The sequence below is a fragment of the Capricornis sumatraensis genome, chromosome 16, assembly GCF_032405125.1.
Source record: "Capricornis sumatraensis isolate serow.1 chromosome 16, serow.2, whole genome shotgun sequence".
In the NCBI taxonomy this organism is placed as follows: Eukaryota; Metazoa; Chordata; class Mammalia; order Artiodactyla; family Bovidae; genus Capricornis; species Capricornis sumatraensis.
The window spans coordinates 61,900,769-61,927,173 of record NC_091084.1 but is presented as its reverse complement, the minus strand read 5'-3'; the positions used below and the strand labels follow the sequence as shown (position 1 = coordinate 61,927,173).

The 26,405-nt window shown below is 41.0% G+C and overlaps 1 protein-coding gene across 1 annotated transcript in view; it reads left to right on the top strand.

Annotated features, from left to right (window-relative positions):
- Nucleotides 1–26,405, top strand: part of MPPED2 (metallophosphoesterase domain containing 2) — a 198,993-nt gene that overhangs the window by 44,065 nt on the left and 128,523 nt on the right. Inside the window, exon 2 of the mRNA XM_068989095.1 lies at nucleotides 5,391–5,572. Coding sequence (XP_068845196.1) covers nucleotides 5,391–5,572 — 182 coding nt within the window. The remainder of the gene's footprint in view (nucleotides 1–5,390; nucleotides 5,573–26,405) is intronic.

The window sequence follows — 26,405 nt, the reverse complement described above, 5'->3', positions numbered from 1 at the left end:
ATGCATGGTTTTAATTTTTAAAAAGTATTTTTATTTTCATCTGCATTGGATCTTAGTTACAGCGTGCAGGATCTTTGTTGTGGCACGTGGGCTCTCTAGTTGCAGCACGAGAGAGTGGGCTCAGTGATTCTGGTATGTGGGTTTAGTAGTCGTGTGGCGTGTGGGACCTTAGCTGACCTGACCAGGGATAGAACCCTGGTGTGTCCCTTGCCTTGGAAGATGGAATCTTAACCACTGGATCACCAGGGAAGTCCCAAGAAATGAATGCTTTTATTGACTGAGGATTATGTGCCCAGTGCTGTGCTGGCCGTTGTGTGTGTAATCAGCATTGAATAAAGCTGTGTGCTAGCTGTTATTATCTCCTTATAATGGAAGGAGACATGGAGGTCAGAAAAACTTAACTACTGTTACTAGTAGTAGTAAAAATATTACTACTGAGTTAAAACCTAACATTGATAGTCTGCTGCGTGTCAGGCACTGTTCTAAGTGCTTTGAGTACATTATTCTTTGTCATCCTCTTGGCAATCTTATGAGTTAGGAACTATTTTTATATTCATTTTATTGGTAAGGAAACCAAGACATAGGAATCAAGCACGTTGCTTGGTGTCACACTGTTAATAAAAGTGAAGTGAGATTCATAGCCAGATAGTCTGGCTTTATAGCCAAACATGACCCCCCCCCTTACATCATTCAGTATCTTCAATTTCAGAGCATGTGCTGCATGTCAGATCCAGTACTTGACAATTTATTTCCTTATAGTGATAGAGTAGATTAGGCAGTGAAAAAGCTGGCTTAAAATTTAACATTCAAAAAACAAAGATCATGGCATCTGATCCCATCACTTCAAGGCAAATAGATGGAGAAACAGTGGAAACTGTGACAGACTTTATTTTCTTGGGCTCCAAAATCACTGCATATGGTGATTACAGCCATGAAATTAAAAGACGCTTGCTCCTTGGAAGAAAAGCTACGACAAACCTAGACAGTATATTAAAAAGCAGAGATATTACTTTGCCAGCAAAGGTCCATATAGTCAAAGCCATGGTTTTTCCAGTAGCTATATATGGATGGGAGAATTGGACCATAAAAGAAGGCTGAGTGCTGAAGATCGGATGCCTTGGAACTGTTGGTGTTGGAAAAGACTTGAGAGTCCCTTGGACAGCAAGGAGATCAAACTAGTCAGTCCTAAAGGAAGTCAACCCTGAATGTTCATTGGAAAGACTGATGCTGAAGCTGAAGTTCCAATCCTTTGGCCACCTGATGTGAAAAGCCAGCTCATTGGAAGAGACCCTAATGCTGGGAAAGACAGAAGGCAAGAGGAGAAGGGGACGACAGGATAAGATGGTTGGATGGCATCACTGACTCATTGGACATGAGTTTGAGCAAACTCTGGGAGATGGTGATGGACAGGGAAGTCTGGTGTGATGCTGTCCATGGGGTTGCAAAGAGTCAGACATGGCTGAGTGACTAAACAAAAACAGCAGAGATTAGGCAGTGTTATTCCCATTTTATAGATGAGAAAATCGAGATGGAAAGAGTGGAATATCTTGCCCAAAATGAGTAACTCAGACAAGCTGTTGCTCAGTCTTCAGGCTCCTGGCCAAGTCCCTTTGGACTCTGCTCAGCTTTCTTAGAGTTTCTGGATTGGAAACTTTCTAGCAAGTAGAGCAAGTAACCAGCATTGTCTGGTGGAGAGAAGGGGGATGCAGGGGCGGGGCTTTCCATCTCTGGAAAACTTGGAGAGAAAATTTACGTCAGCTAGCCAGGAAAGGGATAGAGGAGGTTCAAGCTTCATATAAAGCACTGAACCCGATGCCCCCTAAGGTTTTGTCCAGCTATGGGATTTTATGATGCAGTGTTTTCTTCTCGTCTTCCCATGTCATCTTATTTTCCCCTGGGTGTACTCAGATGTACGTGCAAATCTCACTCTGCTATTTGAATCTGGCTCTGGGGGTTAGATTGCCTTGGTAAGAGACTCACTTGCTAGGATATTTGACATGATGCCTTAGGGGAAATGTTAGGTCATGTGAGAAGTCAACAGCATAAACAGTAAGCAGTAAGGTTGTTAACTAAGGGGGAACAGGCAGCGGGAGGGTCTTCCCACAACGTGAACAGGTAGATCTTCTGAAAGCTGTCAGGGTCTCCCTTAAACACGCTTTTACAGGAAGATGTTTGGCTGTCTTGCCTTTTCAAAGTGTTTACCGCATGCTCAATTTGGAAATGGTCGTTTCCCTAGGGTTGTCTCAACTTTAATTATATCTGCTGCAATTTGCCTACTCTACTAGGCGTCTTATTTCCAACTCTGAATGTCTTTGGGTGGAGATGCCTTCTTTCCTGTGACCCCTAGGTGATACTTGTCCTGTTATCCTGCAGTGTGGCCCTGACAGGCTATGCTGTCTTATTTTCTTGTCCTCTGATGGATAGCAAAGGACATCAGTGCCTCTGGGTCAGGGGATGCATGTAAATCATGTTTTTGCATGTTTATAACCCACCCCCACCCCTGGCTTTGGACTTCCACAGTCCTCTTCCTGGAATCAGTCCTCCATGTCTTTCCCAGTGTCTGCTAATTGTTTTCCTTGGATGACATCAAGTTGGTGGTGGTGACGGATACACCTTCTAAGTCGTCCTGTGTCCCTCTGATTCATCATTTTATTTCAGCTCAAAGCTGAGAGGACTCATTTTTCTCTCTTCTTCCTATCTCTTCTATTTTTTTTTATTTCTTGCCCTTTATTTCACCGTTAATTCTGTTGGACCTTTGAGTGTTTCTCTGGAGGAGGAGCGAGGGTGGGGAAGACTTGAAACCACTCAGAAATTGACTGATGTTTTAATCGTCATAGAAAATGATTGTCCAGCACAGAGCTAAGAAACACAACATGTACTGAGTGGTGATTCACTTCTCTAAACTGAATAGGTTCATAGCACAGGGGCCTGTTCACAGGGAAGGATTTATGTCGGTGCTCCTTTCTGTTTTATAAACTGAAAATGATGACTCTGATGTCCCTCTGATAAATTCGTGTAGACTCTTAAAGCTGGGGTCTCCAACCTCTGGAATCGAATGCCCGATGATCTGAGGTGGAGCTGGTGAAATAATAATAGAAATACAGTGGACACTAAATTAATGTGCTTGAATCATCCCCACACCATCCCTACTCCCCCTCTGCCAATCAATGGAAAAATTGTCTTCCACACACCTTGTCCCTAGTGCCAAAGAGGTTGGGGACCACCTTCTTAAAGGATTTTGATGCACTGGTTGTGCCCATAGCTTAACTGAGTTACAGAAAGGAAGAAATGAGGCTGTGTCTGTACTTGACCATTAGGATGAGAACAGAACTGGAAAATAAAGATATATAAATAATGAGTTTAAAGTCCAGTGGTTGATGAATTTTCTTTCAGACGTTGATGGTTTCAGCATAGATGTGCACAGCCCCTTTCTAGCAAGCATCTTAACTTTGGGTGTAGGAATAGAATATTAAGTGTCACTTCCAGAGGGTGACACGGTCTGCTATGGCAGACTTCATTGTCCGGGAAGACTACTTTTAGAAAACAGGCAATGTCAACTGATACAATTTAGAACCACTAAGACAATATAATTAGAGTCTTAGTAATGGAAAGAAAGACAAACATTTAAATATATATTAAAAAAAATCAACATTAGATACTATCAGAAGGGTTTCTAGGTTGCTCATGAGATCTCAGTGGATTAGTGAATTTTCTTCATGATGACAGCATTGTTAATTTCTAACCTTTACAGGAAAAATCAGGTGTATGTGTATATAGATATATGTATATAATTTTTTTTTGCAGAAGTTAAACTTTCTTTTTGGGTTTTCAGTGAGCCCCACTGTATTCACCAGTTCACAGTCCCTGTATCCTTTTTGTCTTCTTCCAGTTCTCATTTCTTCTTCCTTACTTCGTTCTCATTTCTTCTTCCTTACTTCTTCTTTGACAAAGGTAAAATAAAATTAACAGACTAACCATTAAGGAAATGCAGGACTCCGCAGGTTGTATACTGACTGCCTTTGTTTCCCTCACAAACATTGCCATTGTGAAAACAGATTATTTCTTTTTACAAAAGTGTGGAAAGGAACACAAAATTAAACAAAGCCTTGGAGGCAACTGGTACAGAGAATCTTGTGTTGAGCTTTCCCTGTGTTCTCTGCTGCATGTTAATAACCCAGGGTGGGGTGGTGATATGAAATATTGTTCCTTATTTAACATTTTACGCTCTCATCTCCACATTGCATATTTGCTTCTCTTGTGACCTTCTCTTTGCTTTGATAGCTGCTTCTTTTCACCCATAATCCAAAGTAAGTGTACATTCCTACAGAGAAATTACAGGAAGCTGTCAGTGTAGAGTTAATATAGTTAAAGCATCCTTAACTCTGCTATAAACCCTTTAAATAATTAAAACTGTATGCTTGAAGAGTCAGATTTGAATTGCTTTACCAAGTTTATTTAGCACACTTTGTTACACTCAATTAAATGAGAATGTTCTGTTTCATTTTCTTTGCTTCGGGTGGATCATTTTGCCTTTTGATTCTCATGCCCGAGTGTAATTTCACAGTGCTTAGGTCTCTAAAACTGTACATATATTAATGCATATGTAGACCTGTACAAACCCATTAAAAGGCTTTCTATATTTGTACTGAATAGACTCTTTGCCCAAGGCATGTGAGCATTCCAGGTAACCTAAGGTGTAACTGGGGCCTCAGGAGGTGGTAGAGAAGCAGCTGGACAAAGTTCTTGGAAAACCCAGTGTTTTATTTAAAAGTCCTTTTACTTTGGCATCACCTTCCCTCCCCACAGTTTGATTTGTGAATCTCTGCTTGAAAACGTGATAGAGGTATTGGATGGTTCTAGAAAGGAAATTGCCTAGAAGTGGTTACCATCTACTATGTCTCTTAATATTTCGGTTGGCAGAGCATGTGTAGAATGTTCTCCATAAATTAGTTCTTTGCTAAAGTTATGCATGTTTAAGGAGGAATAAATTAGTTATCCATTTCCTAATGAGTAGTGGGATCAATTGGAGCATGAAGAGAGAGAAAATAGTATCATTTTGCTTCCCCAGTTGGGGTTCAATATCCCTAAACTTCACCATTAATCACTCTCTCAGTTGCCTGGGTTACTTCTGACTGTACGTGTAAGATAGTCTGGCCTTTTAATTTTCCTACCAGGTAAGTAAGACTTTTTGAATTTGCCCAGTGGATTTATAGACGGGTGATGCTGTCTCTTTGGCACCCCCAAAGGGTTCCTTGTTATAATGGGCCCTTCTCTCTTTGCATCGGTTTGTCTGGGTGCGTTCACGGATAACAGTCAATATGTATGTGTGATGACAATTACGAGGGTTCTAATATATTTAACTGTTATGGGATCTGTTATGTCTACTTCAGGGTCGACCCCATCCCATATGACACTCCAAAACCAGCGGGCCACACGCGGTTTGTCTGCATCTCAGACACACACTCCAGAACAGATGGTATCCAGATGCCTTATGGGGACATCCTTCTCCACACAGGCGATTTCACCGAGCTGGGACTGCCCTCAGAGGTTAAGAAGTTTAATGACTGGTTAGGTAAGGAATGATTGCGTTCCGGCGCCCCCAATTAACCTTTCCCGCCCGAGTGTCACTCACTGTGCCCTAATTGAATTAGAGCACTTGGAAGCCAGCTCAGCCATTTCTCGTATGATATGCGGTGGTGTCTAGCTTTAATCCAGTTGTGTTAATTAAAGATGAATTTTTAGATATTTAATTTTACTGTGCATCCTTTCAGCGCCTGGCCTCGGCAAGCTCTGGGGCAAAGGGATGGAAGGCTTTGAAACTGATCTCAACTCACTCATTCTGCTTTAACGAGGGCACTCGTTGGCACACGTGAGACCTAGAATCGTATTTTTAATTCATTGGCTCTGCAATCTTTCCCGGATAGTAAGAGAACATTTCTAAAGAATGAGGAGGATGTCAGAGCCCTTATTTAAAGGGAAGGTCTTAGCACAGGAATGCTTGGGGGGCAGCTTTCCCAAGTGAACCAGAAGGGTGTCCTAAGACCCCTGAAAAAGATAAGATATCCCACTGTAAAGCTCCAAAACTCTGGACTATGAAATCACCCTACACACTACTGTGAAAAAGGTAATGGCAACTTTGTGGTTACTGTAGGGGCAACCATCAGGTCGGGGTTACTGGAAAAATGCTGACTCCTGGGTCAGGCAGTTACCAAATATTAGCATTTCAAGGGAATCATGGGGTTATTCACAGCAAGATTAAATGACAAATCTTTGTAAGAATCCTCTTAGGTGAGGGAAAGAAGTGCCAGGATTCTGAGATTTTAGAATCTCTAAAGACACTAAGGAATTACAGTGAGATTTTAGAATCTCTAAAGACACTAAGGAATTACAGTGAGATTTTAGAATCTCTAAAGACACTGAAGAATTACAGAAAAGGCAGAAATCACTCCACAAGAATAATGTCATGAATAATGTGTCAGCCAACCAAAATTACTTAGGAGATTTAGACAGAAACTTGAAAATTCATTTTCCATTGAACTAAAGCAGGGCTTGAGAAATTTTTAAGTAATTGATTAAATGATAAGGTGTATGTGTTGATGGAAAACAGTATTCATTAAAAATGGTTAAAATATTTAGAATATAATAAACTAATAACTATTTTGAGTTTTCTTGTGATTTGCACTTTATCCATCTTTTATAGAGTTGACATCAGGATACATATTTGCTCTTTTACTATTGTTTATTTTCATTTGATAGTATTGATATTACATGATTTTGCATAATTTTCGTATTTATCCTTTTTGATAGTAATATGACATTTGTATTGTTCTGTATTTTTATTTAATAGGACAGCCCTCTAAAAATGAACTTTCAATTTGATAACAATTTTTCCTCTGAAGCTAGCACTGAAATGTGCATTTTAATTTGTATATGTCTTTTTGTTTCCATTGATTTATTTCTTAGGGCAAACTACAGTATGAGTGAAATTACTGAGTCAAAGGATATGGAATTATTTACGATTCTTAATGTATATTGACATATTGCTTCCCAAGGGGATAGTAGCTATATCCTGAATACACCAATTTTACCACGATCTTGGATATTGGAGCTTTATATTTTGTACTGTTTCAGTAGGTACTCAGTCATCTCACTTAAAATACCAAGATATCTTAAACATCATTTGGCATAATCCCGTTTTTACATTTGACTCTGATGCAGAGAAGTAAAGTGACTCGTGGCAGACTAGCCTACGGCACAGCTGGGCCTGTAATCCCATTCTTTTCACTCCTCTTTCGCATCTGTCAAGGTTGCTTTCCAGTACTATTACCTCTTTCTTTTGGGGCTTCCCTGGTGGCTCAGAGGTTAAAGCGTCTGCCTGCAAGGCGAGAGACCCGGGTTCAATCCCTGGGTCCAGTATTCTTTTTTTTATTTTTTATTTTTTGGGTCCAGTATTCTTGGGGAATCCTATGGACGGAGGAGCCTGGTAGCTTACAGTCCATGGGGTCACAAAGAGTCAGACACAACTGGGCCTGTAATCCCATTCTTTTCACTCCTCTTTCACATCTGTCAAGTTTGCTTTCGAGTACTATTACCTCTTTCTTTTAGCAACTTGTATTTATGAACTATTCACAGACAGAATTATTTGGAGTTGAATTTGACAGTTTCAAGCTGTTCTATGACAACTGAATCAACACAGAAGTGATCTTGCTGCATTGACAATGTTGATTTGAAAGGAAAGAGAAAGCCTGTGGGAAGAAATACAAGACAGGATGGATCCTGGGTATAATCTTGTTTAGCCACTGACCTTGGGCAACTGAGTTAACCTCGCTTTTCCCCTTGGTTTCCCTCTGCAGAACGAAGGATTAATACTACCTGTCTTTCTGGTTTGTTGTGCAGATTAATCAGTAAATGATTGCAGCTTGGAAGTTTTGTGGGCCATTAATAATTGAATGGGGAATGTGGTGAATGAACCATCAACAGATATTTAAAGGGTAAAAATAAGAAGAGGTCAGAGAAATTATTTAGTGGAATGGAAGTAAACACGGGGAGATTTTATAAAGGAATGTACTTCTTAGATGGAAAAGTGCCACAACCGAGCAAATAAAATAGTAAAGAAATAAATGCTGAGGTCCATAAATACTGCAAGATCAGTTCCTTCTCACCCATTTCCCTTCTGATGGCCTGACACAAGAGGAAGGGGTCTCAGAAGGGGATGCAGAATGTGAGGCTGAAGGAATACCCCCACCGAAGTATAAGGGAAGAGAAGTTGGGAATCCCATAGGGGCAGCCCAGAATAGTTCAGTTACCCTGGCAAACTCAGGGTGCTCCAAAGGTGAGAGTTAGTATATGATTACATGCTACCACTTGGCTCAGTTGGAAACCTCTTACCTGAAAAAATTGTTTCTAGCAACAGCTGCCAGGTGGCCTAACAGAGTGGAGTCAGTGGTCAAATCAGTCTAGGGCTTTAGCTATAATAGGTCATCCAACCCTCACTGGCATGAGTCCATACAGACTTGTCCAGCGCTTTGAGTCCAGGGAACCTCTCGCTGATTTCCATCTTTCTACTTGGGTCTAGACTATGCTGATTCTTGGCAGCAACTGACCATCCCCTAGGCTCCTTTAGTTTCCCAAAAGGCTATTTCTGCTTCAGACCAGGCACGCCTTCTATTTGTCCCAACCTTCGAAAGTTGCTAATGTTATCCCCATTATACAGATGAAGAATCTGGAGTTCAGTTGGGCTAATTTGCCCAGGATCCTTCAGCGGAAAAGAAACTCCGAGAGTCTAAGACATGCACCCAAGTTCACCCAGTCAGTAAACCTGGTGTTGTCTGAGCCCTTTTCTTTCCGTCCTGTGATTTACCAATGGGCTTATGGCACCTAGAAAGCTTGCAGACCTGAGCTTGAACTAAAATGTTCCAGCATCTTCATGGAGACTTGAGTTATGCTGTTACTTGAAAAATGTATTTAAGCTCTGCCTAGGCAATGGCACCCCACTCCAGTACTCTTGCCTGGAAAATCCCAAGGACAGAGGAGCCTGGTAGGCTGCAGTCCATGGGGTCGCTAAGAGTTGGACACGACTGAGCAACTTCACTTTCACTTTTCACTTTCATGCATTGGAGAAGGAAATGGCAACCCACTCCAGTGTTCCTGCCTGGAGAATCCCAGGGACGGCAGAGCCTGGTGGGCTGCCATCTATGGGGTCACACAGAGTCGGACACGACTGAAGCAACTTAGCAGCAGCAGCAGCAGCATCTTGAATCTCACCCTGACCTACCAGTTGCAGGGGCTGAGAATCCCATCACGAGTTCTCTGTCGGTTCAGAGATGATGGGTCCCTGGTTAATATGTATGTATGCCACCTGGCAGGAGGAATACACAAAGTTATTAATACAAAGTAATTTATGAGATAAGCAGGCACAGCACAGGGTCATAAGACGATAGGACCCAAACTAGGTACAGCCAAAGGTTGGAAAGGTAGTGTAGCCTGTAATGAGAAGAGCCTATGTTGAATTCCCTGCCTTTGTTGCTTAAATTCCTGAGCCTTGATTTTCTCATTTGTAAAATGGGCATGATAATAATACACCCTATGGTTGCTATGAGAATATATTCTGTGATAAAGCTTGTGCCATTCTTAACATGGCTTCTGTGATGGCTCAGCAGTAAAGAATCTGCCTGCAATGCAGGAGACAGTGTGTTTGATCCCAGTGTCGGGAAGATCCCCTGGAGAAGGCAATGGCACCCCACTTCAGTACTTTTGCCTGGAAAGTCCCATGGGCTAAAGAGCCTGGCGGGCTACAGTCCATGAGGTAGCAAAGAGTTGGACATGGCTTAGTGACTAAAACAACAAACAGCAACCTTCTTAACACAGCTCCTGGCCTATTAAACAGATAATGTAGAGGGAAATAGCAGAGCCAGAGGCATAGAATCCATTAGGCAGAAACTAGAAAGGACTGAATCCACCTGCCAGTTTAGGAGACACAGATCACACGGGTTTGATCCCTGGATTGGGAAGATCCGCAGGAGGAAATGGCAACCTGCTCCCATAGTCTTGCCTGGGAAATCCAGGACAGAAGAGCCTTGCGGGCTACAGCCCAAAGGGTTGCAAAGGTTCAGACACGAATGAGCAACTTAAGCATGCAGAAAGGACTGCACCTTACTTTTTTTTAAACTAGAAACTGAATTTATTAACTTGCATAATGTTCCATAGGTTTAAGAGGAATTTAGAGTGAAGAGGGAGCCTGAAGAAGCATAAGAATAAAGGCTGAGGACAGGCCCCCCTCTTAACAGTGACACCAGTGGGATGGAACGTTGAAACTGTAAGAGGACTTGGAGGTCCCACCTCCTCATTTGATGGAAGGGGAAACTGAGGCCAGAGAGATTATATGTACTACTCAAGGTCACTCAGATAATTAATGGTCTCATTGAAACTGGGACTTGGACCGGGAGAGGGTTGAACTAGTGATACATTGTGGGTGGCGTGGGCTAGACACTGTACCTTTTTCCCCACCCCCGATTAACATGTATCATTTTATGCAGTCCTCAAAATAACTTGTGAGATAGCTTCTATGACTTGTGAGGAAGATATTATTAGCTTGTTTATTACCTGGGAGGAAAACTGAGCCTTGGAGAAGGTAACTTACCTAAGATCATGCAACCAGGAGGTGACCTGAGAGTTTGAGTTTTAGTCTGTCAGACTCCACTTGCCACCTGTGTTCTGTCTTTCTGTATTCCCAACCTTGAGCTTGGGATTCCTGCTGGGAGGGACCATATTCTGGATAAAATTGTTTTTTTAAAATTAACTACCTGTCTAAGCATAGGGCTTCCCAGGTGGCTCAGTGATAAAGAATCCACCTGCCAGAGCAGGAGCCACAGGAGATGCTGGTTCCATCCCTGGGTTGGGAAGATCCCCTGAAGGAGGAAATAGCAACCCCCTCCAGTATTCTTGCCTGGGAAATCCCATGGACAGAGGAGCCTGGCAGGCTCCAGGGGGTCTCTAAACATACACGCTCACGCATATGTAGACTCAGACCCCAAGATGGCTCTACGGCATTGCTCATATGTCAGAGTTGTGGGGACAAGGTGCAGATAGGTCTTTCCTAAAGAAAGAATTTTTATAGCCCCATACATGTGATAGCTCAGATACGCTCCAGGGATGTTATGAATGAATAGGCATTGGTGTGCTGAACTGGGGTCCTAAGCCACTCAACCGTGATGGCATTTTCTTTTTATCTTGGCAAAAATACATCTCATTTACAGACAGGGTTTAAAAATAAACTTGCCAACTATAGATTAACTGCCAGTTAAAATGTTATTGTTTTTATTGCTAGTAAATTCTGAACCACTGAAATGCCTAAAGACACCTTTTGTGAGGCAATGGGTTGTGTATGGTCCTCCTTCACTTTGCCCCTATGGTGTTCTGACCTGTTCCGCTTTGATGGTCTCTACAGATGGCTCAATTTCATTCCTCGTGCCCTCTCATCTTTGGAATATTTGTCTTAGCCTTCTTCTTGAATATGCATCTTTGCCCTTGGAGGCTACACAAATGGAGATTTCATCATTTGGTTGCACACCCACCTTTGTATTTCCACCTTCCAGTTGCACCCATGCTGACTTTCTTCCCACACCCCAAATGCACATGTCCTTCCACATGGCTTTCCTGTTGTAAGCCCTGTTTCTGTTTCCTGGAATGACCAGGAGACCTCCTTCCTCCTTTAGGACGGGTTCTCTTTCCCTTAACACTGGGTGAGGCCTCTGTGCAGCCCTTCCCATGGCTGTTATGTCACTGTTTCCTTGTCTGTCCCTAGCAAGACAGCAGAGCATGCCCAATGAGCACTCCTTCTGCACCAGCTCTGAGTAGAGCCTGGAACAGTCAGTGCACACAGCCGATTCACACTGAGTGATTTTTGAATGACCATAAGGGACAGGGCTTTTTGTGTGTGTTTTTTTGCACTTTTGGCTGAAACTTTAAAATTATATTGTACTGTATGTAAAATGCCATGCCCTTCCTTTTCCTTTTCATCCTCAAGATATATGCCCAGTTGGCTGCTGTTAGTGATTCAACGAGACTTTGAGCAGAAATATTTAAAAGGGGTTTATGGTAGTTGTTCTGTTTCCTCAATTAAAATTAGAAAGGCAGGGTTCTTGGGTGGTCTGTTCTTTTTGCTAAAAGTTTATATACAACAATCTGCTGCTGCTGTCGCTTCAGTCATGTCCAACTCTGTGCAACCCCATAGACAGCAGCCCACCAGACTCCCCCATCCTTGGGATTCTCCAGGCAAGAACACTGGGGTGGGTTGCCATTTCCTTCTCCAATGCATGAAAGTGAAAAGTGAAAGTGAAGTCGCTCAGTCATGTCGGACTCTTAGCGACCCCATGGACTGCAGCCTTCCAGGCTCCTCCATCCAGGGGATTTTCCAGGCAAAAGTACTGGAGTGGGATGCCGTTGCCTTCTCTGATACAGCAACCTAGTCACTCCGAATCCCTTTTAACACAGCATTAGTACCATGAACTTATAATTTTTAATTTTCTCCTGCCTCAGTTGTCGTTTAATAGTTCAGAGTTTCCATTTCTCCAGGCCTAAAAGAAAAAATGAAGAGGCTCCTAAGGAGACTCTCAAGAAGGAGGTTCTTCGTATTTGTAGGAGCACCGTATCAGGCACGATTCTAACTGAGTGTAACTGTGGCAAACATCCCAGATCCTAGACACTAAAGTTGATTTTGCCCCTTTCAAAATAATCGTACTGAGAGACTGTGTCCCTCTTCCAGTGATCTTGCTATTGGCCCGAAGTTTTGGAGCTGGTCTTTGGGAAAAGCTTTCACAGTCTGGGCTATTTATTTTATTATTATAATACATGTAGTACGTGTTCATTCCTGATAACTTAGAAAATAGAGATAGTGAAACAAGATAAACCCGTAGCCAGAGATAACCACTGTTAACATTTTTATAGAATGTTCTCTATTGAATAGAATAGGGTAACTCTCTTTAGAACGTTTTCTATGGATACATACGAGCACATACACATGTGAGCACTTTTTACCAAATTAGAGACCTTAGACTGTTGTAAGCTGTTTTTCATCTTAACAATATTTCATGAACAACTTTCCACATCAATAAATATGGCTAAAATACTTTTTCCCAAAAAAGAATACTTTCAGTATAAATAAGATACACATACATTACAGAAATTAAAGTTTTTGACATGTGCAAAATAGAAACTACACATTTCTCCATGTAATCCTGTCTCTGGAGTAATTACTATTTGATGTGTAGCATTTGAGATTTTTTTTTTTTTTCTATTTTGAATGTCCTCAATAGCAGCAAGTCTTTACTCTTTAAGGGATTTTATTTAAGAAATATTTTGGTTCTTTTTCCTTCTTGTACTTTGTTGATTTTATTTTAACTATCCTCATCCACGTGCTCTGCTGCTATAATAGTCAGTCTCTACACACCCAGTAACCATTTCTCAGCAGCCCATTTCTGAAGGTACGCAGCTCATGGTGCTGAGACACCTGGCCCTTGCTCTGTAGTTAGTGGCTACACCACTAATTTCTTAAAGTGGGTTTCTAGGGTTCTGGGTCCTGGTAGAACTATTTTCATTTAGTTTCTTATTCGTCCTGTGATACTGGCTGAAAACTGTTCTTCTTGTTCCTTTTGACTTTCATGAAAGGATGATGGTTATTGGAGGGTTCCCCCCGCCGCCCCCACAACAAACTCCCTCTAGGGCTCCTGTTTAATTTCATGTTGTCTTAACCAAGAAGGGCAACAGAGTAAATCCAGAAGGACATGGGTTTAGGGGAAGAGGTCAGGGACAGGATGGAAAGCCAGGCTTCACAAGAAGGAGTACCAGGTGAGAATGGTGTTGGTACCACCACGGACGAGCAGGAACCTTGGAGGGAAGGGAGCCGATGGGAAAGAAGAAGAGGAGCACGGCAGGGTCATTTGACCTTGCCACCATCTCTGTTTAAGGAATATTTTGAAAAGGTAATAGAGCTATGCATATTGTCCTGTAACTTAAAAAAAAAAATGCAGCAGAGTATTTATAGCTATGGGTGCTGTTACTGGTGTTAGTCGCTGAGTTTGACTCTTTTGTGACCCTGAGCCCACTAGGCTCCTCTGTATATGGGATTCTTCAGGCAAGAATACTGGAGTAAGTTGCCATCTCCTCTTCCAGGGGATCTTCCCAACCCAGAGATTGAATTCGAGTCTTCTGCATTCCAGGCTGATTCTTTACTGCTAATCCACCCGGGAAGTCCAAGTGTATGGATGCACTAGGGCTCATTTATCCAGATCTTTACTACCGGACTTTTGAGCAAACTCTGAGACAGTGAAGGACAGAGTGCTACAGTCCATGAGGTCGCAAACAGTCGAACAGGACTTAGCGACTGAAGAACAACAAAAATTAGTACTGGCCACCTACAGTGTTTTCATTTTTCATTATTACCTGCACTGGTGTGATAGACATCTTTCTTGATCTCTCTTTGCAAACATCCTTAATTTAGAAGATAGCTTCCTATAAGTAGAATTGTTTCAAATGATGTGTTTTTTAAAAGGGTTTAGTACATATTGTCACATTTCCCTCTGTAAAGATTGTAATTTCTTTCTAATGCTTTCAGTAGTATTGGAGAGTTTGTGTCACGTATTTTTGAATATCGTCAGTGGGAGAAAATTCTAACCCTTTACGGGCTTTTTAAAAATGACTATCAACTCTTTTTTTAATTGTGAAAGCTTACATATTCATTGTGAGAAGATACAAATAATTGTACAGAAAAAAAATCAAGATAACTACTGTTAACAGCTGGTGTGCATCCTGTCATGTGGTGTATAAATGCACGTGTGTGTGCTGATGTGTGAAAAGATAGTATGCTGTCAGGCTAAGAGTATGAGTGCCAGATCTAGTCTGCCTGTGTTTAAATTTGCCTGGTTTTACTGTTGTTAATTTTGTGATCTTCAATTTATTCATCTGTAAAAGGAGATTTATGAATGCTTAGTGTATCTAACTTAAAAGGGCTGCAGAGAGGTTAAATAGGGTACCTGATAACAGGTGCCCAATGTGTACAGGTAGTGAATGGTCAGTAAATATTACCTACTACCCAAGTTGCCATGACTCCACCTTTCTGTCCTGCTGGTGAATTTCTTTTGTTCCTCAGGATGCCAAAACTTCAGGAAGAGTAGCCTTACATTCTCTTGTGCCACGGGGACCTCTGGCAGGTGGCCCATTCTGCCAGTGGAGTATAGAGAAGGGTGAGCAGCGTGGCCTGTCTGGACCCCAGGAACCTGGCCCTCTCTCCTTTCCAAGCACCCCACACCCAGCTCACATAGATATCTCCCTGGACTCTAATTAACTTTTGAACCACACCCTGAGGGGGCCAGGCCTCCCCGTCCCCTGTCCCGCTCTTCAGGCTCCCGTCATCTGCCCCTTGTCTGCCTCCTTGAATCTGATCCACTGTCTCCCCCACCCCGTGCCCCAGTGTCACCATCTCTTTTCCTGAAAGTCATTTCTGCCCACTAGCTCCTGTCTTAGGAACTCCAGCACACTAAGCTTTAACCAGGTTATTGATGGCAGGTTTTAATTTATTTTTTAAACTCTTACACATAATGCTTTCCAGGCATGGTTTGCACATTTTAAGGCTTCTGTTTTTTCTTTTTTTTTTTCAGCAGTACAAAATTATTAGGAACTGGAGTTTGTGAAGTGGGCAAGTTGAAATGTGCCATTTTGAATAAAAAGCAATGATATGATATAATGGCAATGAAATAAAAAAGTCATGGGTTTGTAACGAACAGCATGGTGACTATAGTTAATGAAAAATATGCTATAGTGTAAGTAGTGTATATTATAGTTATATCCTAGTATAATATTACATATTTGAAAGCTGCTATAAGAGTAGTTCTTAAAAATTCTCATCACATGGAAAAAATTTGTAATTATGTATAGTTAAGATATTAACTCTAATACTTTGGCCATCTCATGCGAAGAGTTGACTCATTGGAAAAGACCCTGATGCTGGGACGGATTGGGGGCAGGAGGAGAAGGGGACAACAGAGAATGAGATGGCTGGATTGCATCACCGACTCGATGCAGGGAGGCCTGGCATGCTGCGATTCATGGGATCGCAGAGTCAGACACGACTGAGTGACTGAACTGAACTGAACTGACTGAAGCTAGGCTTACTGAGGTGATCATTTTGCAATGTATACAAATATTGTATATATTATGTTGTACAGCTGAAACAGATATATATCAATTACACTTTATAAAAAGTAAGAACAGAACAATGACGTGACACAATGGCAGTTGCTTTCCAGTAAAGCATCTAGGAATTTCCAGAAGAAAATTTCAGGAATAACTTGAGCAGGGGAGCCTCATTGAAATGTTTATAGTGATATAACTTTATGACCACTTAATAGTCATCTCTAATAATGAGGTCAAGGTAAGTGACTTTAAGAGAGGGCAAACAAGATGACTTTTCCCATGATTTATAGAGGAGAGTGTGTGAGAGAGTTCCTTAGAGCCTAGAATTCCATGATTCTTACTGTTTAGATTTAATATCAAAGAAGGTTCTTAATCTTTAGTTTGTTCACAAAAACAGTATCTCACATGCTGATACTCTTCAACTTTCGATTCATAGTTTGGTTTTCCCACTTATCATGTTAGAGTCATAGTGTATTTGATAGTTTCTCTTTCTATTTAAATTTATTCATAGCTTCTCTTTCTAAGTAATTTATCTGAGGTTTTTCCCTTAGTATGAGATTCTAGAATAAAAGTGTCTGCACGTTATCTATATATTCTATCAGGTGGATATAGACATCCTGTTTTCCTGTCTGTAATAGTATAGAATGAGTATCTACTTAATCCAAATAACAGTTGATTCATGCTTACTATTTACTTCTCCTGCTTTCTATTGAAGAATCTTTTATCCTAAAGTTAATTACTTCATGATTTAACTCATATGTAAATATGTAAATACATGTTCCCAATAAAGACAAAATTAACATTCAAGTATAGTTCAACTTGATATAGAACAATTTGATATAACACCAAACAGTTACATATGTTCAAATAAGTAAGATTGGGTTTTGTTGCATTAGAAAGGATTGTCGGTGACCTCAGGACACAAAGACTGGGTCGTTTGTGATCCGTGTGAACCTAATCCTCTCTGTTATGGCCAGCTATATTCTTAAATTACATTAATTATACTGTCTCTAATTTATATGACACTTTTCCTCCAGAGGACTCAAAGTACCTTTGAGTGTATTAGATCATTAATGCTTATAATGGTCCAGGGAAGTTGGTATGGGCAGACAGTATTTTCCCTGTCTTGCTGATGGATGGATGGAGATCCAGAAAGTAGAAGGACAGACTGGGGTCATACTGTGAGCCAATCCAGGAGCTGAGACAAGAACTAAAGTCCCTAGACGTTGTCCCCACTCTTTCAACCTTCAATTCTAAAGCTTTTTGCTTCCTCCTTTGCTGAAATATCCCCATTGCCTCAAGAGAAATATACATGGCCAGGACGTATATAATCATTACTTTAACAGCCAGATAGACACTTTACTGAAAAGGGGGAATCTTTTCACATTTCTCTGTCTGAAAATTGTACCACTATTAAAAATAAATAAATTAAAAATGAGCTCTTTGGAAATAAGAATGTCCTCGACTTTTCCAAACCATCTGGCCCAAGAGGGAAGATTGGAGTCCCTAAATGTTACAGTCCTAAATCCTGGAGCCAGGATCCTTATATCCCAGAGTGTGAAGGGATTTCCTCCTCAAAAGATTATTTACCTGTGAGCTAAGCTGGTGGCTCAGAGGTTAAAGCGTCTGCCTGCAATGCAGGAGACCTGGGTTCGATCCCTGGGTCGGGAAGATCCCCTGGAGAAGGAAATGGCAACCTGCTCCAGTATTCTTGCCTGGAGAAGCCCATGGACAGAGGACCCCGGTTACAGTCCACGGGGTCGCAAAGAGTCGGACACGACTGAGCGACTTCACTCACTCAAGCATTACTCTGGACCAGGTCCTGCTTTGCGAAAGATGCCGAAAATGCAGAAAGGAACGAGAGCAATGTTGCTGCATTCAGCATCCAGCCTTTAAGCATCAGTATTATTTCCCTGATTTTATAAATTATTCAGCTAGAACTCAGGGAGTTTAAACATCTTACCTGATTTTTCACAGGACTAGGGGCTTTATCTTCTGCCTGCGTGTGATGCCATTTCTCATAGTATGCTATTTCTACATATCAGAACCTGGGGGATTATTCTTTTTTTTTGGGGGGGAGGGATTATTCTTATTCTTTGAGGTTTTATTTGTGGATTGGAGTCATGATTCTCTCTTAATCTCTCTCCCGATACTTGCCTCTAACTGGAGACTAGGCATTTTGCCACAGAAGGTAGAAGGTACATAAGATTCCTCAAAACCAGTACATCTCAAACTGAATTTCTGTCTTCTCCAAATACTGCTCATTCTCCTGAATTCTTCTTCTGATTCTCATGACCATTTATCCAGGTACCTAAACCGCCTCTATCTAAATATGACTATGTTTTGTCAGTTTACTTTATTGAGTACCTGTTGTATCTAAAGAAACTGCCTAGGCTCACCCTACCATTCGTTTTCCTGGAATAGTTTAATAACACTTTCTGAGTACTCATATTTGCTTGACCCTCTATAAAAATTAACCCATTTAATCCTCTCAACATCCTGGTGGGTCCATGCTGTTATCACCATTTTTATAGATACAGTGGAGGCACGGGACCCTTTTCCCATGAATTATCCCATCAGACTAATATTTTCTGGAATGCATTTTAGGAACCATTAACTGATGGAATAAAGTTTGTCATGACATTCAAGACTGTTCGTGAGCTGGTCCAGTCTATCTGCCCAGCTTCCCTCTCCAACATGTGTCTCTCCACTCTCTCTTTAGCCCTTTGGGCATACGTCATATCTTTTCTCCTTTGCTTGTCCTCCAGCCACAGCAAACATTCTGGTCCAAAGGCGTTCCCACCTTATCCATTTCCTGGATCTGTCAGTCTCTGCTCAGATGCCACCTCCTTGGTGAGATCTTATTTTTTCTTATTCTGTGTCTTCTTGTTTATCATCGTCTTCCTCCACTGAATGAGAGCTCCGTGAGCGTATGGGCTTGCCCCATTTACCACAGTTGTGTCTTCTATATGCATAAGAGTGCCTAACACACAGGAGCTGCTGAGCACAGGTGCGCTGCGTGGGTGGGTGGTGGAAGGAGAGCAGGCGCCGTGAGCGCAAGAGTGTGCCTGTCTCCAGTGATGAGGACGCAAGCCCGGGGCCGTGTGCATAGTAAGCATTCAGCACAGTTTTGCTAAATAACTCAATATTTGCTCCTGTGGGTCCCGCTCCCAGCCTGCCAATCTTGTGGCCTTTCTTCTGTGAATTCTTTATTCATTCTTTAAGGCCTGATTCAAAGGTTACCTCTGTTATGAAACTGGCCCTGGCTTTCCAATTGGTTGTCATCCTCGCCTCCGCTCTGTATGGTGTTTATTCTGTTAGCACGTGTTACTCTAGGGCTGCTGCAATCCTCTTAAAAAAAAAAATATATATATATATATATATAATTTATTTACTTATTTGACTTTGTTGTGTCTTAGTTGAGGCATGCAGGATCTTTTGTTGCAGTGCACACTCTCTGGTTGTGGCGTGCAGGGTCAGTAGTTGCAGCAGGCGGGCTCTCTAGCTATGGTGCGGGCTTAATTGCTCCAGAGCATGTGGGATCTTAGTCCCCCTGACCAGGGATCGAACCTGAATCACAAGGTGGATTGTTAACCACTGGACCACCAGGGAAATCCCTTATCTCCTCCTTTGATTGTGAGTCTCCCAAGAGCATTTTTCCAGAGGCGTCTTTGGCAAATAAGGACTCTTCAGTAAAAAGTTTGGTTTCTTCACTTCCTAGTTGGACTTCCATGGACAAAATGCGTTGCTTCCCTGGTGTCCAGCCACCACTTTTCTCCAACAAGGAGAAATTGAGATGTGAGGGTGATGTTTGAGGAACATCCTCAGAAGATGTCAAGTGCCCTGTAAATGTTAGAGATGATCATTTTATTTTTAACATCACAATGTGTCACATTCTTATATCAGAAAGCTCCAGATGCCTTGTTTCTAGACCCCACCACAGGTTTCTGGGTGAAGACAGTCACCCTTGTCCCAGAGTAACCCTGGGTTTGAACTTACTGAGACTGCATGGATCATTTCCATTTTAGCTCTCTCACCTCCTCCCAGCCCGTCTGCATATTGTCCCTGGAATCTTTTCTCCAGCTGTCCCCTGGGTTTTTGACTGTCATTTTCGTGGCCCTGAAGCTGCAGAGAGAGTCAGTTCTGCTTTTAGTCTATCACTCGACTCACTAATTCCTGACATCCTCCGTCTCCCCCTTTGACGGATAAATTTTCATTATTGGTTTTGTGTGAGAGTCTTCAGGGTTTCACTCTGCCTGACCCCTGTGGTCACTTAGTGATTACATGCGCCAGCTGAGGTAATTTATTCACTTTGTTTTGGTGTGAACATGTCCCATGGGTCTTGTAACTGCTGTAATCACTTGACCCTAGTGACTGTTAAATGCTTTAAACACAGTTATTTTAAATTTATAATTGTTTTCATTAAAAATCCCTTATAGTAACTTAGCTGACCTTGCTGTCAGTGTGGCATTCTGTGCAGGAGGAAGAAATGAAAATATTATGATGCAAATAATATAGTACTCATCAGAGATAACACAGCAAATCATTAGCTCACCCTACACATGCTCACTTTGAGTCATGCAAGGAAGAGAGAAGAGGACATAATTATAGCATTGTCCACATAATTCAGTTAAGTTACTGCTTCACGTGGGGCAGGCCGATAGCCTAGGGAGTGGAAGGTGGAATGGAGTCCAAGGTGAAGCATCAGAAGGGCTATTACGGTGTAGACAGCACTTCTCACACCAGTGAGTAGCCCCAGTTGCTTAATCATTTTTCAATGAATATTTATATACTTCTTATTTTGAATGAAATTTCAGAAACGTTGCTTCCCTGATGGCTCAGCTGGTAAAGAATCCGCCTGTAATGCTGGAGACCTGGGTTCGATCCCTGGGTTGGGAAGATCCCCTGGAGAAGGGAACAGCTACTCACTCCAGTATTCTGGCCTGGAGAATTCCATGGACTGTATGTATAGTCCATGGGGATTTAAAGAGTTGGACACAACTGAGCAACTTTCACTTTCTTTCAGAAAAGTTGCAAGAATAATACAATGAATTCCCATATACCCTCCACCCATATCACCCCATTGTTAGTGTTTTGCCTCATCTGCTTTATCATTCTTTCTATATCTGCCTCTTTCTGAAGCATTTGAGAGTGTGCTACAGACATCAGGCCTCTTAAATATATTTCAGTGACTTCCCTGAAAACATGACTATTCATTTATAATAAGCCACTGCAGTTTTCAAAATCATATGTAAATTGATACAACTCTATTATTTACTCCTAGACTTTTTTTTTTCAGATTTTGTCAATTGTCCTAGCAATGTCCTTTATAGCATTTTTTTTCCCCCTTCGAGGATCCAATCCAGAATCATGCCTTGCAGTTAGTAAAAACCAAGCCAAATCAGACTAAATCAAAATACTGTTTCTCACTTTCTTACCCTAAAGGAGTGAGGAGGTTATAAAGGAAATTTGACCCTGTAAAATTAGTCTGTCTATGCCTACATTTCTAACTAATATAATAAGAAGAGTTGTATATTAACTAACAAGATGCCATGCACTGCAGGTATTTTGTGAGCACATCTATTTCATTTGATCCTCTGAGCAAATGTACAAAGAGGAGACTCTTTTTTTATGTTTTTAACTTTTTATTTTGTATTGGGGCATAGCTGATTAACAATATTGTGATAGTTTCAGGTGACTCAGCCAGACATATTCGTGTATCCATTCTCTGCCTAACTCCCCTCCCATCCAGTTTGCCTCATAACACTGAGCAGGATTCCTAGCGCTATAGTAGGGCCTTGTTGTTCATCCATTTTAAGTATAGCAGAGTGTACATGTCCATTCCAATCTCCCTAACTGTCCATTCCCTCTATCCTCCCCCCCGGTAACTGTAAGTTCCTTCTCTGTTTTGTATAAGTTCATTTGTATGATTTCTTTTTAGATTCCACATTTAAGGGATATCATATGATATTTCTTTTTTTTCTGTCTGACTTACTTCACTCAGTATGACAGTCTCTAGGTCCGCCCCGTAGCTGCAAATGACAAAGAAATTCTTCTTGATCTCAGCTACAGATGCTGCACCTACCATAACACAGATCTCCAAATTCTAAGAGGCAGCAACTGTGCTGAGTGCTGCTTTCTTCCATGCATTGGTTAAGGGTGAGCCCCCAGGATCCTAGAGACTCATGGCAGTGGGGAGCTGAGTGATTTTACCTTTCTTTTATTTCTAGTTTTTACACTATACTATCAAAGACTGGAAAATATATTTACCTTAGAGAGTTATCTAACAGTTTTTGGTTGGTTTTTTTTTTTGCTCCAAGAGATGCTACCTGGTATCTTAATTTTAAAAATTAGTGAGATCCTTAATAAATGTCCAATCGATTAGACTTGTTTGATGGAAGGCTCTTGGGCTGCTGGCTAGAATGTGACAGAGTGAGCTCAAAAAGAGCTTTGATAACCTGGCTGATGGTACTGGAAGTTTGCACACTCAGGTTCTCTGTGTGTTTCTGGCATAGCTAAGTTAGTCCTGGTAGAAACTGGAAGGCGCAATTCAGAGCCGTCAGTGGAAAGGTTCCTACAAAGATGGTTGATGAGTAATATTCATCATTTAGCCTAAAAGGGGGTAGGATTCATTTTGAAACTCAGATCCGAACAACTGGTTTTGTTTTTATTTATTCTTCTGGTTGTTTTTCTACTTTATTACTTAGAGAAGGAAGTGGGAGTAGTTTGCATTTTCATTTAAAACTGTTTTTCAAATTTTCCAATATGTTATTCCTGATTAGGACTACTGCTTGCCATAAAGTGTTTTTGCATAAAGTGTGAAGAAGTAACTCCTGAACCCAGTAGGTACATGCTTGTTGAAGAGCATACAGCTCCCACTCACCCCCGTGGCTGCTGCTTTTTTGCAGTCAACAACCTTGGCAGCCACATACAGCAGCCTTCAGTTAGTCTTCTATTTTGACTTGCTCCCTGATGAAGGTTTTCCTTGTTTCCTTTTTTCACCTTTATTACCTATCTTTGGTTAATGTTTTTAGACTCGAATTTACTTCTGTTTGTCATTTTGTGACTTTTTATAACGTAATATATGCATTTTTATGGACAGTATTTTGAAATGGAGGATTTAAGGCATTTGATTTTAGCATTTGTAGTGGTTCATAAAACACATGTAATTGTAAAAAATATAAAGTTCTTAATAAATATATCTCTTGCTGATTTTGAAAACTGGAGGAGACTTTTATGATCCTTCAGATAAGAATTACATTGGGGAGAAACTTTTCTTTTTGATTGCACTACCTGTCCTTTCTAGCTCTTTCCGCATTTGTTTTAAAACCTATTTGGTTATATCCAAAATGAATAATTAAGCAGCTAACTGTAACATGCATTATTGATCTGCCAGATTTAGATGTTATCGCAGCAAGTGTTGTGTGTATTATGAAACTGAAATAAACTTTTTTTTTTCCTGGTGTTTTTAAAATGCTATTGAAATTTCAAGAGCAGGAAAGAAACACATTTTTTTCTTCTCATTTCAGGATAAAGCGCATTAAACTGTATTGTCTCCCTTCTTTCTGCCATTGATGTGAATCTCACTTATTCTCTACTTTGTATTTTTCCTTTGTTTGAAAATAAGGTTGGAAGGTAAACTTTTTATTTTGAGGAGACTAGACTTGCCTGTGAAGACAGACATCTGGTATAAAGTATACAACTTCCAAGCTTTGATTTCTCTGAAAATATTGAGAATGAGACTGTTAGTTCTTTCCTTATAGACTGAATTATTTCACATGACACAGTCCTTTGTGATTCAGTGCCTGCCTGTATCAAAGCCCTATGCATTTATTTTCCTTTATCATTTACTTTTGAGATTGTAAAGTCTGTATAACAGTCTTGGTGATGATGATGGTGGTGGTAGTCCTAGTGATTGGACTGGTGTGTGTTGTTGTTTAGTCACTAAGTCATGTCCGACTCTCTGAGGCCCCATGGACTGCAGCATGCCAGGCTTCCTTGTCCTTCACTATCTGTCTCCTGGAGTTTGCTCAAACTTAGGTCCATTGAGTCAGTGATGCTACCCAACCATTCTCATCCTCTGTAGGCTCCTTCTCCTCTTGCCCTCAATCTTTCCCAGCAGCAGGGTCTTTTCCAGTGAGTCACCTCTTCACATCAGGTAGCCCAAGCATTGGATCTTCAGCTTCAGCATCAGTTCTTCCAATAAATATTCAGAGTTGATTTCCTTTAAGATTGACTAGTTTGATCTCCTTGCAGTCCAAGGGACTCTCAAGAGTTTTCTCCAGCAATACAATTTGAAAGAATCAGGTCTTTGGCACTCAGTCTTCTTTATAGTCCAACTCTCACATCCATGAGGAATAATACTAGGTGAATAGGCTGTACTTGGTGAGTTTCTTGGGGATTTAGGAAACCAAGCTGATATTTGCATAGATTCATATGCTTCATTTTATGAATCCTTCCTTTGCAGAAGACCTGGATTTACAAATCAGTGTAACACAAAGCCTAGAAATGATTTATATTTGAGTGGACAAATGGATCTTTAAACTTGAATATGTAGAGCTGTGAAAATGAGGAAGGTTATGATTCTCCTATAAAAATAAGTAGAAACCAAAATACATGTATGCCTTCTATAGTGCAGATATAGGTCTAGGTGTTTTGTTCCTTGCAGAGGCCACGTGAGGGTTACCGGTGGGAAAGGGTGTCATTCCCACCTTCACAGCTGTTTGCAAGTACAGTCTCTACTCTAGCTAAAGCCCTGTTGTCTAGTGTGATGGAGACTAGAAAGTGTGCAATTAATCAAAATGTCAGCTAAAGCAGGCAACTATAGTGGTGATAAGCATGGAGGTAAATACTTTTATTTTAACTTAAACATACAGATGTTCACGTTTTGTCCAGTCTTCTGATCTCTAATCACCGTGTCCAAAATCTTTTCTTTGAATACAAATATGATGATTCAAGATCAGCACCGTCTTCCTTGGGTAAATCACACGTACAATTTATCACCTTTATCTAAAATGTGTCATATTTATTATGTTTCCATTTTATTTATTGGTGAGTAAGAATGAAAACTTGCTTGCAAGACAGTTGGGTGCAGAGTACTTCTAAATTATTAGGATTCTTTTTGTCTCACTTAAATTTTTTTTTTTTTTGTACTTTATTTGTATATTTTTTGGCTGCCCTGTGTGGCATGCAGGATGTTTGTTCCCCAAGCAGGGATCAAACCCATACCCCTCCCTGCAGTGAAAGCCTGGAATCTTTGCCACTGGACTGCCAGGGAAGCCCTAGACTGGTGTCACTTGCTCTTTATGCAATGACAAATTGTATAGTCTTTTAAAGTTCATATTTATTCATTTTAAAGAATATACAATGGCATTAGGTAATTATGGTAAAAAGTACATAAACTAATTTGGGGATAAAGGCATGTGGCTGTGAGATGCTGTTTGGGGGAGCAGAAGTGACAGGGGTCGCCAGAAATAATTGTGACTGTCATCAGTCAATGTGCTGTGGGCAGCAGCCAGTGTAGGTCTTTCAGGAATCAGGAAGTGTCAGTTAGAAGAGTCTAGGATTTCTAGAAAGATCTAAAACAAACTACGTGTGGTTTCTCTTCGTGTTCATGGGCTCATAATTTGCTGTATGCTTTTTCAGTAGCTCTCAGTTGCAGGTTTTTATTCTTATGTATGATCTCTTTGCCTGCCTTGCAAGTGTTGTAAAAAAGAAAGTCACAGATACAGCTCAGTGATAAGGAGCACATGTATGTTCACATGTCAGTGTATCTGGGTGTGTCTTTCATTTTATTTATTATACATAAATCAGATGCATGCCAGAGTAAGATTGCATATTCTGGGGTGTCTGGAAAGAGCTAGAGTTTTAATAAGAGTCAGGCATCCTAGAAAATCCCATGGACAGAGTGGGCTACAGTCCATGGGGTCAAAAAGAGTCAGACACGACTGAGCATGCAAGCATGCATGCATGTCTCCTAGAGGTACTTTATATGTGGTTTTAATAAGATCGGTTTGGAAACTCGTTTCCCATGACAGGAAGAAGGAGGATCAAGAAACTTAAGGCAATTCTTGTCGCCCTGTCTTAGTTTTCTTTGTCGGCATTAGAGCAGGTGACATCTGAAGTTGTCCATGATTATAGAACATGCTCTTTCTCCTCACATAAGCACCCTGCTCCATCACCTACAGAGTGAGAGAGAAGCATAGCAAATGATCAAG